Source organism: Plecotus auritus (genome assembly GCF_963455305.1).
Source record: "Plecotus auritus genome assembly, chromosome: 6".
In the NCBI taxonomy this organism is placed as follows: Eukaryota; Metazoa; Chordata; class Mammalia; order Chiroptera; family Vespertilionidae; genus Plecotus; species Plecotus auritus.
The window spans coordinates 2,933,410-2,947,596 of record NC_137773.1 but is presented as its reverse complement, the minus strand read 5'-3'; the positions used below and the strand labels follow the sequence as shown (position 1 = coordinate 2,947,596).

At 60.7% G+C, this 14,187-nt stretch overlaps 1 protein-coding gene across 2 annotated transcripts; it reads left to right on the top strand.

The window, feature by feature from the left end:
• The first annotated feature begins 4,732 nt into the window (after positions 1 to 4,732).
• Positions 4,733 to 12,422, top strand: ZNF853 (zinc finger protein 853). 2 transcript variants are annotated; one of them, XM_080672677.1, is made up of 3 exons: positions 4,733 to 5,429; positions 6,550 to 6,667; positions 8,789 to 12,422. In XM_080672677.1, exons 1-3 carry the CDS (start codon positions 5,418 to 5,420, stop codon positions 10,768 to 10,770), a joined length of 2,112 nt encoding a protein of 703 aa, XP_080528803.1. In that variant the 5' UTR covers positions 4,733 to 5,417; the 3' UTR covers positions 10,771 to 12,422. The 2 variants fall into 2 exon arrangements, with proteins under 2 accessions (XP_080528803.1, XP_080528804.1); XM_080672678.1 differs by having other exon boundaries at positions 4,734 to 5,429; positions 6,545 to 6,667.
• The last annotated feature ends 1,765 nt before the right edge of the window (positions 12,423 to 14,187 follow it).

Sequence of the window (14,187 nt, the reverse complement as noted above, 5' to 3'; positions counted from 1 at the left end):
GCACCACGCCTTCAAGGTTCCTCATGTTGTGACTTTTTCTTTGAATTCTCATTGAGGGTGTGCTTACTGATTTTAGAGAGAGGGGAGGAAGGGAGAGAGAGAACTACTGATGTGAGAGAGCATCGATTGGCTGCCTTCTGGAAATGCCCCAGAAGGCATGGGGATCGAACACACAGCCTCGGTATGTGCTGTGACCAGGAATCAAGCCGGCAACCGTTTGGTGCACAGGACGATGCTCCAATCAACTGAGCCACTGGCGGGGCAGTACTGCGTTCCTGTTTACGGTCAAGTGAGATTCCATTGTGTGGACGTTCACCCATTCATTAGGTGGACGTTGGAACCTCTGGCTTTTATGAGTAATGCTGCTACAAACAAGGTTATGTTCCGATTCTCATGGACACACACACACATTTACATGGGAACACTGTGTACAGTATTTATTAAAATATATATATATTTTTTAAAATATATATTTTATTGATTTTTCACAGAGAGGAAGGGAGAGGGATAGAGAGTTAGAAACATAGATGAGAGAGAAACATCGGTCAGCTGCCTCCTGCATGCCCCCTAGTGGGGATGTGCCCACAACCAAGGTACATGCCCTTGACCAGAATTGAACCCAGGACCCTTCAGTCCGCAGGCCGACGCTCTATCCACAGAGCCAAACCAGTTTCGGCAATAAAAATATATATTAGCCCTAACAGGTTTGGCTTAGTGGATAGAGCGTCGGCCTGCAGACTGAAGGGTCCCGGGTTCGATTCCGGTCAAGGGCATGTACCTTGGTTGCAGGCACATCCCCAGTGGGAGGTGTGCAGGAGGCAGCTGATCGATGTTTCTCTCTCATCAATGTTTCTAGCTGTCTATCCCTCTCCCTTCCTCTCTGTAAAATATCAATAAAATGTATTTTAAAAAAATGATGACTTCTATTTAAAAAACATATTATATTTTTATTGATTTCAGAGTGGGAGAGACTCAAGATACATCCTATATAATCCTATATAATTAAAGGGTAATATGCAAATTGACCCTAACGGCAGAACGACTGATCGCCATGACACACACTGACCACCAGGGGGCAGACGCTCAATGCAGGAGCTGCCCTTGGTGGTCAGTGCACTGCTACTGGGGGAGCTCCACTCAGCCACAAGCTGGGCTGAGGGCTGTGAGCGTAGCGGTGGCAGTGGGAGCCTCTCCCACCTCCTTGGCAGCACTAAGGATGTCCGACTGACAACTTAGGCCCACTCCCTGTGAGGGCTCCTGGGCTGCCAGAGGGATGTCTGACGGCCAGCTTAGGCCCAATCCCCTGGGGAGCGGGCCTAAGCCGGCAGGTGGACATCCCCTGAGGGGTCCTGGACTACAACAGGGTGCAGACTGGGCTGAGGGACCGCCCCCCCCCCCCCCGTGTGCACAAATTTTTGTGCACCACTCCTCTAGTCAATGATAAGAGAGAATCATCAATTGGCAGCCTTCTGCACGCCCCCTCCTGGGGATTGAGCCTGCAACCAGGCATGTGCCCTTGATCGGAATCGGACCCGGAAACCTTCAGTCTGCAGGCCAATGCTCTATCCACTGAGCCAAACCGGCTAGGGCCAGTATTTTTTTAATATGGAAAATTCAGAAATAGCTTGACTAGCCATCGGGAGAGGACCAGCCATTCCCTAGGAACCAGGCAGGTTATGGCAATGGGTGAAGGTCCCAGAAATAGCCACCAGGGGGAGCTGGGCACTTTGGTCAGCTGAGAGCACCTGGATGGTTGCTGTGCCTGGGCACCAGGACCCAGGTGAGTGCTGCCAGAACCTCTGTTTTCAGGAGAAGATGGACATATATTTTTATGCTGCATTTTCTAGATTTTAAAATGCCACCTTTGGTGTTGGAAGTCAAGAGGAGGGTGGAGGATGGGTAATAATCAGAAGAGGCTTCTTCGTGCAGTGACACGAGTGTGCAGTTTGTGTCCATGTTTACGCTGATGCACACTTTTCCACATGCTGTCACACTTTAATACACTTTAATAGAAGTACCCTCCGCCCTGGCCGGTGTGGCCCAGCGGTTAGAGAAGCGGCCCACAAACCAACGGGTTTCCAGGTTTGATTTCCAGTCAAGGGTGTGTACCTGGGTTGCAGGTTCAATCCCTGGCCCTGGCCAGGGTGTGTGTAGAAGGCAACCAATAGATGTGTCTCTTGCATTGATGTTTCTCTCTCTCTTCCCCCTGCTCCCTCCCACTCTCTCTAACCATCAATGGAAACATCCTCAGGTGAGGATTAACAAAAAGGAAAAAAAAAAAACACGGAAATCTTCCAGCTGCTTCAAAATGCAGTATTTTAATGGTATCTATGCCTTCTTCAACTGAGGGAATTATGTTCAACATCATCACGAGTTTTTTAAAATGCAAACTATCCTGGCCAGCGTGGCTCAGTGGTTGGGCATCGACCCATGAACCTGGAGGTCATGGTTCGATTCCCAGTCAGGGCACATGCCTGGGTTGCAAGCTCCATCCCCAGGAGGGGGCATGCAAGAGGCAGCCGATCCATGATTCTCATCATTGATCTTTATATCTCTCCCTCTCCCTTCCTCTCTGAAATCAATAAAAATACATTTTTTTTAAAAAAAAGAACTTAGGAGGAGAAAAACAGTCTATGACATTTATGCACGCTTATCATTTCTGTTGCTTTTTCTCCAATTCCTGAAGTTCCAAACTTCGCTCTGGTGCCCATTTGCATCTCTCAAAGTGGATTGTCAGTAGATGCCGCCCAGGAAGGTAAACCACGTGACAGCATCATTAGCACGTTAATTGGAAACGCAGCAAGACAGCAGAAGAAATGGGGTGGACTCAGAAGTTCGGAGGCATTTCTGTTGCTACTAAAGCCACATAGGACCATTGGACCTACTCAACTAGGTACACGTGTCACCTTGAAAAAAGGTCAAGGGGAGAAGAGGAGGAGACAGGGTGGCTGTGTTTGAGTTGGGCGTCCAGGTGTGGGCAGGAGGAAGACTGGAGGTTGGGGAAGACACTTCCCTGTAATTTGCATCGTGGGAAGGTGAGCAACCCGCCCAGCGCAGGAAGGAAGCAGAGCCTGCACAGGAGGCAGAGGGGGCTGGCCGAGGGGGGAGGGAGCCCAGGCCCTTTTGGAACTCCTGGCGGCCACCGGACAAGTGTCCAGTGCTGCCTAGACGTGTAGCAAGATGAGGGATTCGTGACATGGAGGTCACCGGCGACGTTAAAGGGGGCTGTCTGGTGGAGTGATGGGGTGGAGGCCAGGTTGGAGAGAGGGGAGAGGGTGGGCAGATGGGGTACGGACGGAACCACTAGGGGCATCTTTCCAGGAAGATGGCCACCAAGGGCAGGAGAGAGGGGCTGGCGTGTTTTCAAGTGGGGAGAGGCGTGAGGCAGTTAGAAAGCAGCAGCAGAGGGGGAGGCGAAGGATCCCCGGAGGGCGAGTCTCCCGTCCTCTGGGCCCGGGTCTCCCAGGAGGAGGAGGAGGCAGAGGGAGCGGGTCGCCCTCCCAGCGCTGGAGGCGGGTGCTCCTCACCTTGGGCTCCTGGCGGGCACAGCCTGGCCCCGCCCACAGGTGCCAGGTAACCATCTGCCTCCGCTGACCCGGCCGGAAGAGGCCGTGAACCCAGATGTTTCCACCTCCAAAGCTGGGCATCTGTGCTGCCCTCGGCCCCCTCATGAGGCAGATGTGCCCTCTGCCCTCCAGAGCCCTACTCTGCTGGCAAAGTCACCACTCAGAGATGCCAGCTTTTCAGGCGCGGGCCGACGGGGAGCCCCAGCTCGGCGCCTGTGAGGCCAGGAGGAGTCCAGAGGTGGAACAAGGAGGCCCAGTGTGCCTAAGGCGGGGAGGGGCTGTGACCACGAGGCTCCGTCCCCCGCAGTGGGCAAACCCACACTCCACCCAGGAGCAGTCTCTGCCCCGGTCTCGGGGCTCTCAGAGCATCGGAGATGTCAGTGAGAACTCTGGATCGGCGAGGTCTGCCCGAGGGCAGTGCCGCCAGGTGATGGGATCCTGAGACTGGCAGGTGAGGCCTCGGAGGAGGAGAGCGTGACGCGTGACGCAGGCAGGAAGCAGCTGGCGCCTCGGGGAGAGGGGCCTGGGGAGAGGGGCCTGGGGAGGGCAGGGGGCGGGGGGCAGGGGGCGGGGGGCAGGGGGCGGGGGCAGGGGGCGGGGGGAGGGGCGTGGACGGAGCCTGACCACCCGCCGTGCACACTGGAAAGGGGCGGGGGTCCGCAGAGGGACGAGCTTAGGTGTCCAGTTAATGAGGTGGCCCAGCCCTCGGCGCAGGCTGGCACACGTTCCCCGCCTCGCAGGCCTGCCCTCGCGCCCCGGGTCCAGGCGGAGTCCGTGGTGTGGACGCGGAAGCCCCGTCAGAGCCTGATGCGCCTGCCTGCGGCCCTCTCACCAGCTCAGTGTCATCTCATTGAGCGCTGATGGACCGCAACTTACCCCCCCGGCCGAGGCGCCCTGAGGCTGGGAGCCCCACCCCACCCCCACACCCCGTGCAGCGACTCGTTCTCCAAGCCCCGCGCGCAGCCACTGCCGGTCGCCAAGCCCCGCGCGCAGCCACTGCCGGTCGCCAAGCCTTGCGCGCAGCGACTCTGTCGCCAAGCCCTGCGCGCAGACGCGCGCGCCCGGGGATGCGGCGGTGCGCACGGCTCCCCACACCATGGGGTCCCCGCCTCGCGCACCCCGCCGCGGGGGAGCTGCCGGGCCGGGAAGGGTTAAGCCCACCGAGCTCGCGGCTGCCTAGAGTGGCGGCGGCGGGGGCCCGGGCGCGGGGCGCGGGGGCGCGCGGGCGGCGGGCGGCGGGCGGGGGACAGGATGCGGATGCCGGGGGTACTTCCTGTGCCGGCCCCCGCCACCCCCGCCCCGGCCCGGCCGCTGCCCGCACGGACCGACGCAGGCCGGCCGGACGCACGCTCGGGCGAGTGGGCGAGCGAACGGGGACCCCCGCCCGGCCGCGCCGCCCGCCCCCCGCGCGAGGCCCGCGGTATCCGGGCACCTGTGGCGGCCGGCGGAGCCCCGCCGGACCCGGACTGCCCCGGGCTGAGCCGAGACCGGTGTCGCCCGGCCCCTGCCGACCTCAGCCTGGCCACTCCGCCTGGTCCGCCCCGGAGCTCGGAGCCGTGGCGCGCGCGAGGGTCCCGCCGGGCCAGCCCGGAGCCGACGCTGGATCCCGGCTCCGTCTCCTCCCGCCCCCGCCCCAGGGAGCCGACACCAACTTCTGCTTTTGAACTCAGCTCGGCCCCTGCCTTTGGCCCAGGGCGACCTCGGCGGCCCTGACAGCGGCCCACCCTCCCCGGTGCCCCTGCGCCTCCCCGGCTCCCGGATGGAGGCGCCTCGGGAAGGAGCCGGCTGAAGGCTCTCCACCTCCCAGCGCGCGGAGCACACCGCCCCGTGCAGGCCGCGGAGCAGCAGGAGATGCTGTACCAGGTGAGGCGGGAGGACAGCTGGGCGAGCCCGGCGCTTCTCTGCAGAGCTGTCCGACCAAGAGGCTTGGGCTCTGAGGCTAGCGCACCTGGGGTCATCCTGGTCCAGGGGCGGGAGGACTGGATGTGGGGACCCCTATGCACGGCGGGTGGAGGGGCGGGAGGACTGGATGTGGGGACCCCTCTGCACGGCGGGTGGAGGGGCGGGAGGACTGGATGTGGGGACCCCTCTGCACGGCGGGGTGGACTCGGAGAGGCAAGAACCCCCAGACCTCAGGAGCCCTGGGCGCAGGGCCAGGGGCAGCTGGCCGGCCAGGCTGGTAGCTCTGGCAGCTGCCTTCCGTGGAGCTGACCGGCATCAGGACACATGTGGCCTGGACGCATGGCCTCTGGTCACCTGGGGAGGCCGGGGAATCCGGTCAGGAGGCAGGAGACCGGAGAGCGAAGACTGGTCAGGGCTTTGAGCAGGGCCCGGGACCTGAGCTGGCCAAGTCTGTTTCCTGTAAACTTCCCAAGGCCCCTCTGGGACCTCAGCTCCCCGTCCTGTGAGGGTCTGGTTCCCACCCTCCTCCCCTCTCTCCTCTCCTCTCCTCTCCTCTCCTCTCCTCTCCTCTCCCCTCTCCCCTCTCCCCTCTCTCCCCTCCCCTCCTCTCTCCCCTCCTCTCTCCCCTCCTCTCTCCTCTCCTCTCCCCCCCTCCCCTCCTCTCTCCCCTCCTCTCTCCTCTCCTCTCCCCCCCTCCCCTCCTCTCTCCCCTCCTCTCTCCCCTCCTCTCTCCTCTCCTCTCCCCTCTCCTCTCCCCTCTCCTCTTCCTACCCTCTCCTCTCCCCTCTCTCCTCTCCTCTCCTCTCCCCTCTCCTCCCGGGCAGGAGCAGGGGCAGGGCTGCCCCAGGCGCGAGGCAGCTGAGCTCCCGCAAACCTCAGGAGGGGAGGGACCGCCCACCTCTGTGCCACCTGCACCTCCCTTTCCCAGCTGCAGAGGGCACCATCCTCCTTTCAACAGGGGTGGAGCTGCTGGCTCTGGGGGGCTGACCCTGATCTGGGGGTTCCCTGGCAGTCAGTGCCAGGGATGGGGCTCACAGCACCACCGCCCCCCTGACAGCTTCCTTCCTTCCTCTCAGCACAGCCGGCTCCCGGGAGGCTTCGTCTGACCGCCAGGATGGAGCTGGGGCCGGAGCCCAAGACCTTCGCGCTGGAGCCCCGGTGTCTTAAAGATGGGCGCCCGGGGCCTGACACCTTCTCAGGTGAGGGGCTGGGGGGCCTCTGACCTCCTAAACCAGGAGAGGGTCCTCAGGTCCCCAGCCCCAGGCCGCCGCGTGGAGAGGGGCCTGGAGGGCGGCAGGCCGCGTACTGTCTGGAAGGGCACCCCCTGGTTATTAGGAGTCGTTTTCTAGAAGGAAATTATTTCTCGGTTTCATGAAATCGGTATCTTCCTGGGAAAGTGACCAGAAAGCACAATTTTATAAATCAGACCTCTGCTTCCCGTTACGAAAATGAGCATGTGATGGTGAAGTCAGACTGGGGAGTGGAGAAAGCCTCTTAGCACACCCTGGGCACATTAGGTCTCTGCTAGCCCCGGAGGGGCGCACAGTGGGGCCCTGCCTGGGGGCGCAGGGCAGGAGGTGACCGTGCCAGCCGCCGAGCGGCCCCTGGTTCGCAGGGCTTCCTCCGCTCGCTCCACGCCCGGCTGCACATCCGGCCTCAGGCTCCCGGAGGGGGTTTGTCTCCTCGATGGAGACACCCGGAGATTAAGGAACTGGCCAGTCCCCATGTTCACATGGCGCTGTGAGTCCTTTGCCACCCACCACCCCAGCCTCAAACACTTCCGGTCTTTAGACCGTTTCAGGTGCAGCTGGTTGTAGCCTTGGCGTTTCCAAACTGGCTGTTAGTTTGCAAACTAGTTCCTAGCCCACAGGGCGGGGGACTCTTCAGGCATCTTCCATGTCCCAGGGGCTGTGCCAGGGCGCTGCCTGCTTCCTGCGGGCAGCTGGCAGGGTGGGCACCCTTAAGCCGTTTCACAGACAAGGGGCGCTGGCCTGCAGGAGGCCGGGCAGCTGCTAACTTAGAGGACGGCAGAGGGGAGCCCTCGGGGCTCAGGACTTCCCACTGGAGCCTCGTGCTCTTGCTGGAACTTACGTTTCTTGTAGAAAGCACTTCCAGGCAGCTTTACCGAAACGCTTCCCTCTTTTTTTTTTTTTTTTTTAAATATATTTTATTGATTTTTTACAGAGAGGAAGGGAGAGGGATAGAGAGTTAGAAACATCGATGAGAGAGAAACATCGATCAGCTGCCTCCTGCACACCTCCCACCGGGGATGTGCCCGCAACCAAAGTACATGCCCTTGACCGGAATCGAACCCGGGACCCTTTAGTCCGCAGGCCGACGCTCTATCCACTGAGCCAAACTGGTTTTGGCGAAACGCTTCCCTCTTTACAGAGAAAGCACGTTTCATTCATTTCAGGTGTGACCCCACCCGGGGTCAGCGTGCAGCGTGGGCTTGGAATGGCTGGCTCACTGATTCCCACGGGTGATGACTGGGAACCAGGGATTTCTTGGGAAATGGTGGGGAGCCCGGACACCCATGTGGGGTCACTGCCAAGCTCCAAGCATGGAGCTTATGTGGGGGAGGGGGGCAGCCCAGAGAAGGGGTCAAGGACTAGGGTCCAGAGTGACGTGACAATCAGTCTTTGAGGTGCATTTTTTAAAAATATATTTTATTGCTTTTTTACAGAGAGGAAGGGAGAGGGATAGAGAGTTAGAAACATCAATGAGAGAGAAACATCGATCAGCTGCCTCCTGCACACCTCCTACTGGGGATGTGCCTGCAACCAAGGTACATGCCCTTGACCGGAATCGAACCTGGGACCTTTCAGTCCGAAAGCCGATGCTCTATCCACTGAGCCAAACCGGCTAGGGCTGAGGTGCATTTTAAAAAAAACAGGTATTTTTATTGATTTCAGAGAGAAAGGGAGAGGGAGAGAGAGAAACATCAATGATGAGAGAGAATCATTGATCGGCTGCCTCCGGCATTGCCCCCAACTGGGGATTGAGCCTGCAACCCGGGCACGTGCCCTTGACTGGAATCAAACCCGGGACCCCTCAGTCCGCAGGCTGACGCTCTATCCACTGAGCCAAACCGTCCAGGGCTGGGGTGCATTTTTAAGTCAACCCCTCGCCTCTGGGCATTGCCGTTTCTGCCACGCTGCCGTTGTCACTGACCCAGTGCTTTTGAGTCCCTGCGGAGAGCTCAGCCATGTATCCTAGAGCGGCTGCACGTGGGGCAGGGCAATGGGAGGTTCTGAGGGTCTGGACCAGAGAGCTGCCTCTAGAGCTTTCTCTCCTGACTTCCTCCATGTCCCCTCCAGGTGGCAGTGAGAGCCGGGAGGAAGAGGCTCCGAAGAGGAGCAGTCCACCACGGCCGGTAATCTCAGCCCCAAAGCGGGCCAGCGAGAGCCCTCAGGAGGCCCAGGCAGCACAGCAGGAGCTGCGGCCACCGCGGCTAGAACGGCGGCGACAGCCACAGCGACGACAGCCGCGGCCACAAAACCAGCCACCGGGACACCGGCCAGCACTGCCGCCGCCACAGCAGCAGGAGGGACAAGAACAGCTGCAGGAACCACAGGGAAAACACCCACCCCAGCAACACCTGCGACCGAAGTCACAGCTGCCGCTGGTGCAACAGGTGCAAGAGCAGCCGATGCCAGAGCAACAGCAGGAACAGCCGCCGCAGCAGCCAGAACTACAGGAAGAACCCCGATCTGTGCAGCGTGAGCACCCGAAGCCACAGCTACAGCTGATGCAACAGCAGGAAGCGTTACAAGCGCAGCAAGAGCAGGAGCAGCAGCAGCAGGTGCAACAGCAGGAACAGCTGGGACAGCAGGCACCGGTGCAGCAGCAGCAGCAGCAGAAGCAAGGACAGTCACAGATACAGGAACAGTTACAGCAGCAGCTGTTGCAGCAGCAGCAGCAGCAGTTACAGCAGCAGCAGCTGTTACAGCAGCAGCAGCAGTTGCAGCAGCAGCAGGAACAGTTACAGCGGCAGCTGTTGCAACAACAGCAGTTACACCAGCACCTGCTGCAACAGCAACAGTTACAGCAGCAGATGTTGCAACAACAACAGTTACAGCAGCAGCTGTTGCTGCAGCAGCAAGAGCAGTTGCAACAGCAGCAGCTGCAGCGCCGTCCAGTGGAGCCGGAGGAGGAGGAGGAGGAGGTGGAGCTGGAGCTCATGCCAGTGGACATGGAGTCGGAGCAGGAACTGGAGCAGCAGCGGCAGGAGGTCCAGCGGCAGCAGGAGCTGGCGCGGCAGCAGGAACAGCGGCAGCTGCAGCTCAAACTGCAGGAGCAGCTGCAGCAGCTGGAGCAGCAGCTGCAGCAGCAACAGCAGCTGGAACAGCAGCAGGAGGTGCAGCTGGAGCTGACCCCCGTGCAACCCGAGCTGCAGCTGGAGCTGGTGCCCGCTGCGGGGGCAGGCCCGGCTTCGGGACCTGGCACCTCGGGACCTGTCATGGTGGGCCCCCCGGGCTACGTGGTGCTGCAGGAGCTCATGGTGCTGCCGGCCGTGGCCCCGCTGCAGCCGGCCGTGGCCCCACCGCAGCCGGCCGTGGCCCTGCCGCCACCAGCCGTAGCCCCGCTGCCGCCCGCCGTGGCCCTGCCGCCGCCAGCCGTGGCCCTGCCAGCCGTGGTACCGCCGCCGCCACCACTGCCGCCGCCGCCACCACTGCCACCGCCGGCCGTGGCCCCACCGCCGCTGGCCGTGGTGCCCATCTCAGGCCCCGCGGGGAGCGCCGCCCTGACACCGGCCCGGCAGCGGCGACGGCGGCGCGCCCGGGACCGGCCGACCATCTGCGGGGAGTGCGGCAAGGGCTTTAGCCGCAGCACCGACCTGGTGCGGCACCAGGCCACGCACACGGGCGAGCGGCCGCACCGCTGCGGCGAGTGCGGCAAGGGCTTCTCGCAGCACTCGAACCTGGTGACGCACCAGCGCATCCACACGGGCGAGAAGCCCTACGCCTGCGCCTACTGCGCCAAGCGCTTCAGCGAGAGCTCGGCCCTGGTGCAGCACCAGCGCACGCACACGGGCGAGCGGCCCTACGCCTGCGGGGACTGCGGCAAGCGCTTCAGCGTCTCGTCCAACCTGCTGCGCCACCGGCGCACGCACTCGGGCGAGCGGCCCTACGTGTGCGAGGACTGCGGCGAGCGCTTCCGCCACAAGGTGCAGATCCGCCGCCACGAGCGCCAGCTGCACGGCGCCGGCCGCTCGCGGGGCCTGGGGCTGCTCCGCGCCACGCGCTCGGCTGCTGGCGGGCCGCGCACGGGGCAGGCAGTCGGGGGCAAGGCTCCGTGACAGGGAGGAGCCGGCTCCTCTGATGGGGTGCGTCGTGGCCCCGCTCCGTGGCCCTTTGGGATATCCTGGGATCGCGCTTGGAAAAGGCTTCCGTCTTTCCCCAGAAGCACCTGCGGGTGGGACACATTCACCCTCAGAAACACTCGGCGAGAGGAGCCGGAGTGGCTGGAACGGCTCAGATGTTGCACATCAGCACCCACGGCACAAGGGCACACACCGTACTGGGTACCGGTTGTCGAGAAGGCCGCCGACATGCCACCCTGGGCACATTGGACTCTAGAAGATGAGAGCCATTGGAGGAACCTTTCAGGGACCGATGGGACCCTTGGTGACAGTGGACACGGAGTGAACACTAACCAGGGGATCAAAGATACCTGGTAAAATGCACGCGAAAAGGACTTGATCCAGTGAGAATTATTTCAAGGAAATAGGAGCGAAAGCCCGCTTGTCTGCACCAGCAGAAAACGGATCAAGGCACGACCTTGTCCTCAGTAACATGTGCCCTGAAAATACTTTCCGCAGTGGAAATTCATCAGGGTGGCTGGAACCCCGACTTCCATGTGTGTGTGCTTTTTTTTAATATATATTTTATTGATTATTTTATAGAGAGGAAGGGAGAGGGATAGAGAGTTAGAAACATCGATGAGAGAGAAACATCGATCAGCTGCCTCCTGCACACCCCCTACTGGGGATGTGCCCGCAACCAAGGTACATGCCCTTGACCGGAATCGAACCTGGGACCCTTCAGTCCGCAGGCCGACGCTCTATCCACTGAGCCACACCGGTTAGGGCTGTGTGTGTGTTCTTGAGCACGGGGTCAGAGTGGCCGCTGGGCCAATGTGCAGATGCCAGGAAGTCCTGCTCTGGGCGGGAGGTGGAGCCTTCCCTCCAGGGCCGCCCGGCTCCTCGCCAGCGTGGGAGGGAAGCGGTAGCCTCTGCTGTGTGTCCCCGTGCCCTCTTTTTTAAAAAAATATGTTTTTATTGATGTCAGAGAGGAAGGGAGAGGGAGAAAGGGATAGAAACTTCAATGAGAGAGAATCATGGATCAGCTGCCTCTTTCGCGCCCCCTACTGGGGATGGAGCCTGCAAACTGGGCCTGTGCCCTGACCGGTAATGGAACTGTGACCTGGTTAATGGCCAATGTTCAACCACTAAGCCACACGGGAGGGGCAGTGCCCTCTTGAATAGAAGTCTGTGGCTGAAGCAGAGGGCATTCTGGGAGGGCTGTCCAAGGTCCAAGGGAGTGATCCCCCCGGAAAGCGCTCTGGGACTCCCCCCTTTCCCTGGGGTCCTGTAGCTCTAGGCGTCTCAGGTGCTTGCTCAGCAACTGAGGCTGGGGTTGGGGCCCCGGGGCATGGCTGTGCAGGGCGCTGGCCTGAGCAGACCTGCCTCATCATTGGGGGTCCAGGGAGAATGTTGGGGACAAGGATTGAGACACCAGGAATGCCCCTTTAATTTTACAGAATCATCTGGGGGTCGCTGATGTCCATGGGAAGGCAGGCGGGTGGGGAGGCTGCCCCCCACAGCCACCCCCCAGCGCTGCCTGCTCCTGGCGTCCTGTCCTACCTGTGGCTGCTTGCGTCCCGCCCTCCTCCCTCCCTGCTTCTCCTTTACTAACACGAACCCTCCTACGTTCCACAAATGTGTTGGTAAGTGAGAAACAAAAAATAAACAAGTGGAGAAACACATTGTCCTGTCTGTGCATTTACCTCTCAATTTTTTTTTTTTAATCCTCACCCAAGGATGTTTTTCCGTTGATTTTTAGGGAGAGTGGAAGGGAGAGGGAAAGACAGAGTAACACCAATGTGAGAGAGACATCAGTTGGTTGCCTCCTGCACGGGCCCCGACCAGGGCCCGGGCCAGGGAGGAGCCTGCAACCAAGGTACATGCCCTTGACCGGAATCGAACCCTGGGCCCTTTGGCCCTCAGGCCAACGCTCTCTCCAGGCTAGGGCCTGCCTCTGAATTTTGCAGAATGTTTCCTGGTTGCCCTAGCCCAGCGGTCGGCAAACTCATGAGTCCACAGAGCCAAATATCAACAGGACAACGATTGAAATTTCTTTTGAGAGCCACATTTTTTAAACTTAAACTTCTTCTAACGCTACTTCTTCAAAATAGACTCGCCCAGGCCGTGGTATTTTGTGGAAGAGCCACACTCAAGGGGCCAAAGAGCCGCATGTAGCTCGCGAGCCGCAGTTTGCCGACCACGGCCCTAGACGGAAGGAACTTGGCATCCAGGTCCATCCCAGTGCTCCTCACCCAGACCCTTCCGTCCAGCTGGAGCCCTGGGCTGGGGGTGGACTTACTCAGTGAAACCCTCGTGGGAGAGCTGGGGACCATGGGAGAGCTGGGGGCCGTGGGAGAGCTGGGGGCAGAGGGGAGGCGCTTGAAGAGGCCATGTTGGCGTCTCCTGAGGACAAGCCTTGCCTCAGTCCCTCCCAGGCGATAGTCTCCCTGTCACTGTTCCATGTGTGTGATCCGTCCGTCGGGGAGGCGTATGGAAATGTGCTCATGCAACAGCTCAGCCGCAGCATCAGGTGCCTCGTTTCCGCGCTGCCCGCCGTGGCGCATGCGGGGGGTGAGGATGCTGTCAGCACCCCCCCATCGTTGTTGTGACGCCTGGTCTGTGTGTCAGCCTTCCTGTGGCTCGCCCGCCAGCCGGGACACAGGGACGGGACGGGGGAGCACGAGGCCTCGGTGCGTGTGCGACTCAAGTCCAAGACTCTGTTGGGGGCGCCTCCCTCTGCCCCAACCACCTGGGGGTGAGCACTGCCTGGCGGGCTGTCCAAGGTCCGAGGTCTGCTGCTGGACAGAGCTCACCCCCCGTGGCTCTCAGATGTCTCCTCCTGGGCTCTCAAACGGGTGGGAGGCTGGCAAGGTTCCTGGCACAGAGGGGTGGTGGGGAGCGGGCAGGGCGCTGTCATGAGGAGACCCATCCAGCGAGGCAGGAAATGAGTGAGAGCACTGTATTCCTGACCTGGTGCCATGGGGCAAGAGACCTCAGGAGAGAAGCGGACCGGTCTGAATCCGGCAAGGCCAGGTGGGGGTTTACGGCGAGGAGCAGGGTGTGGGGGGAGCTGGTGGGTGGAGCATTCCTAAGGGGGGAGAAGCACAGCAGTCGGGGTTCTGGTGGAACAGACCTGGTGGGATTCTTGCTGGAGGCAGGCCGGGGGGAGCAGTCACCCACCTGGGGGACGCCGGGGTGAGCACCGGGGTCAAGTATGAAAGGCAATCAGATATCCGGGCGGGGATTCTGGCCGGACTGACTGGACAGGATTTTTGCCAAAACTGGGTGATGAACAGACAGACACGGAAGCCCAAAAGGGGGGTGCCTCATTGCGATGAGGCTCAGACTAAAAGTTTGGTCAAGTCGAGAATCTGTCACACACACACACACACGCACACACGCACACACGCA

What these genes read in the sequence shown, in the direction of transcription:
- ZNF853 (XM_080672677.1), top strand. An exon ending in GGGGCCTGACACCTTCTCAG is followed by an intron (nt 6,668 to 8,788) that starts GTGAGGGGCTGG and finishes TGTCCCCTCCAG; the next exon opens with GTGGCAGTGAGAGCCGGGAG.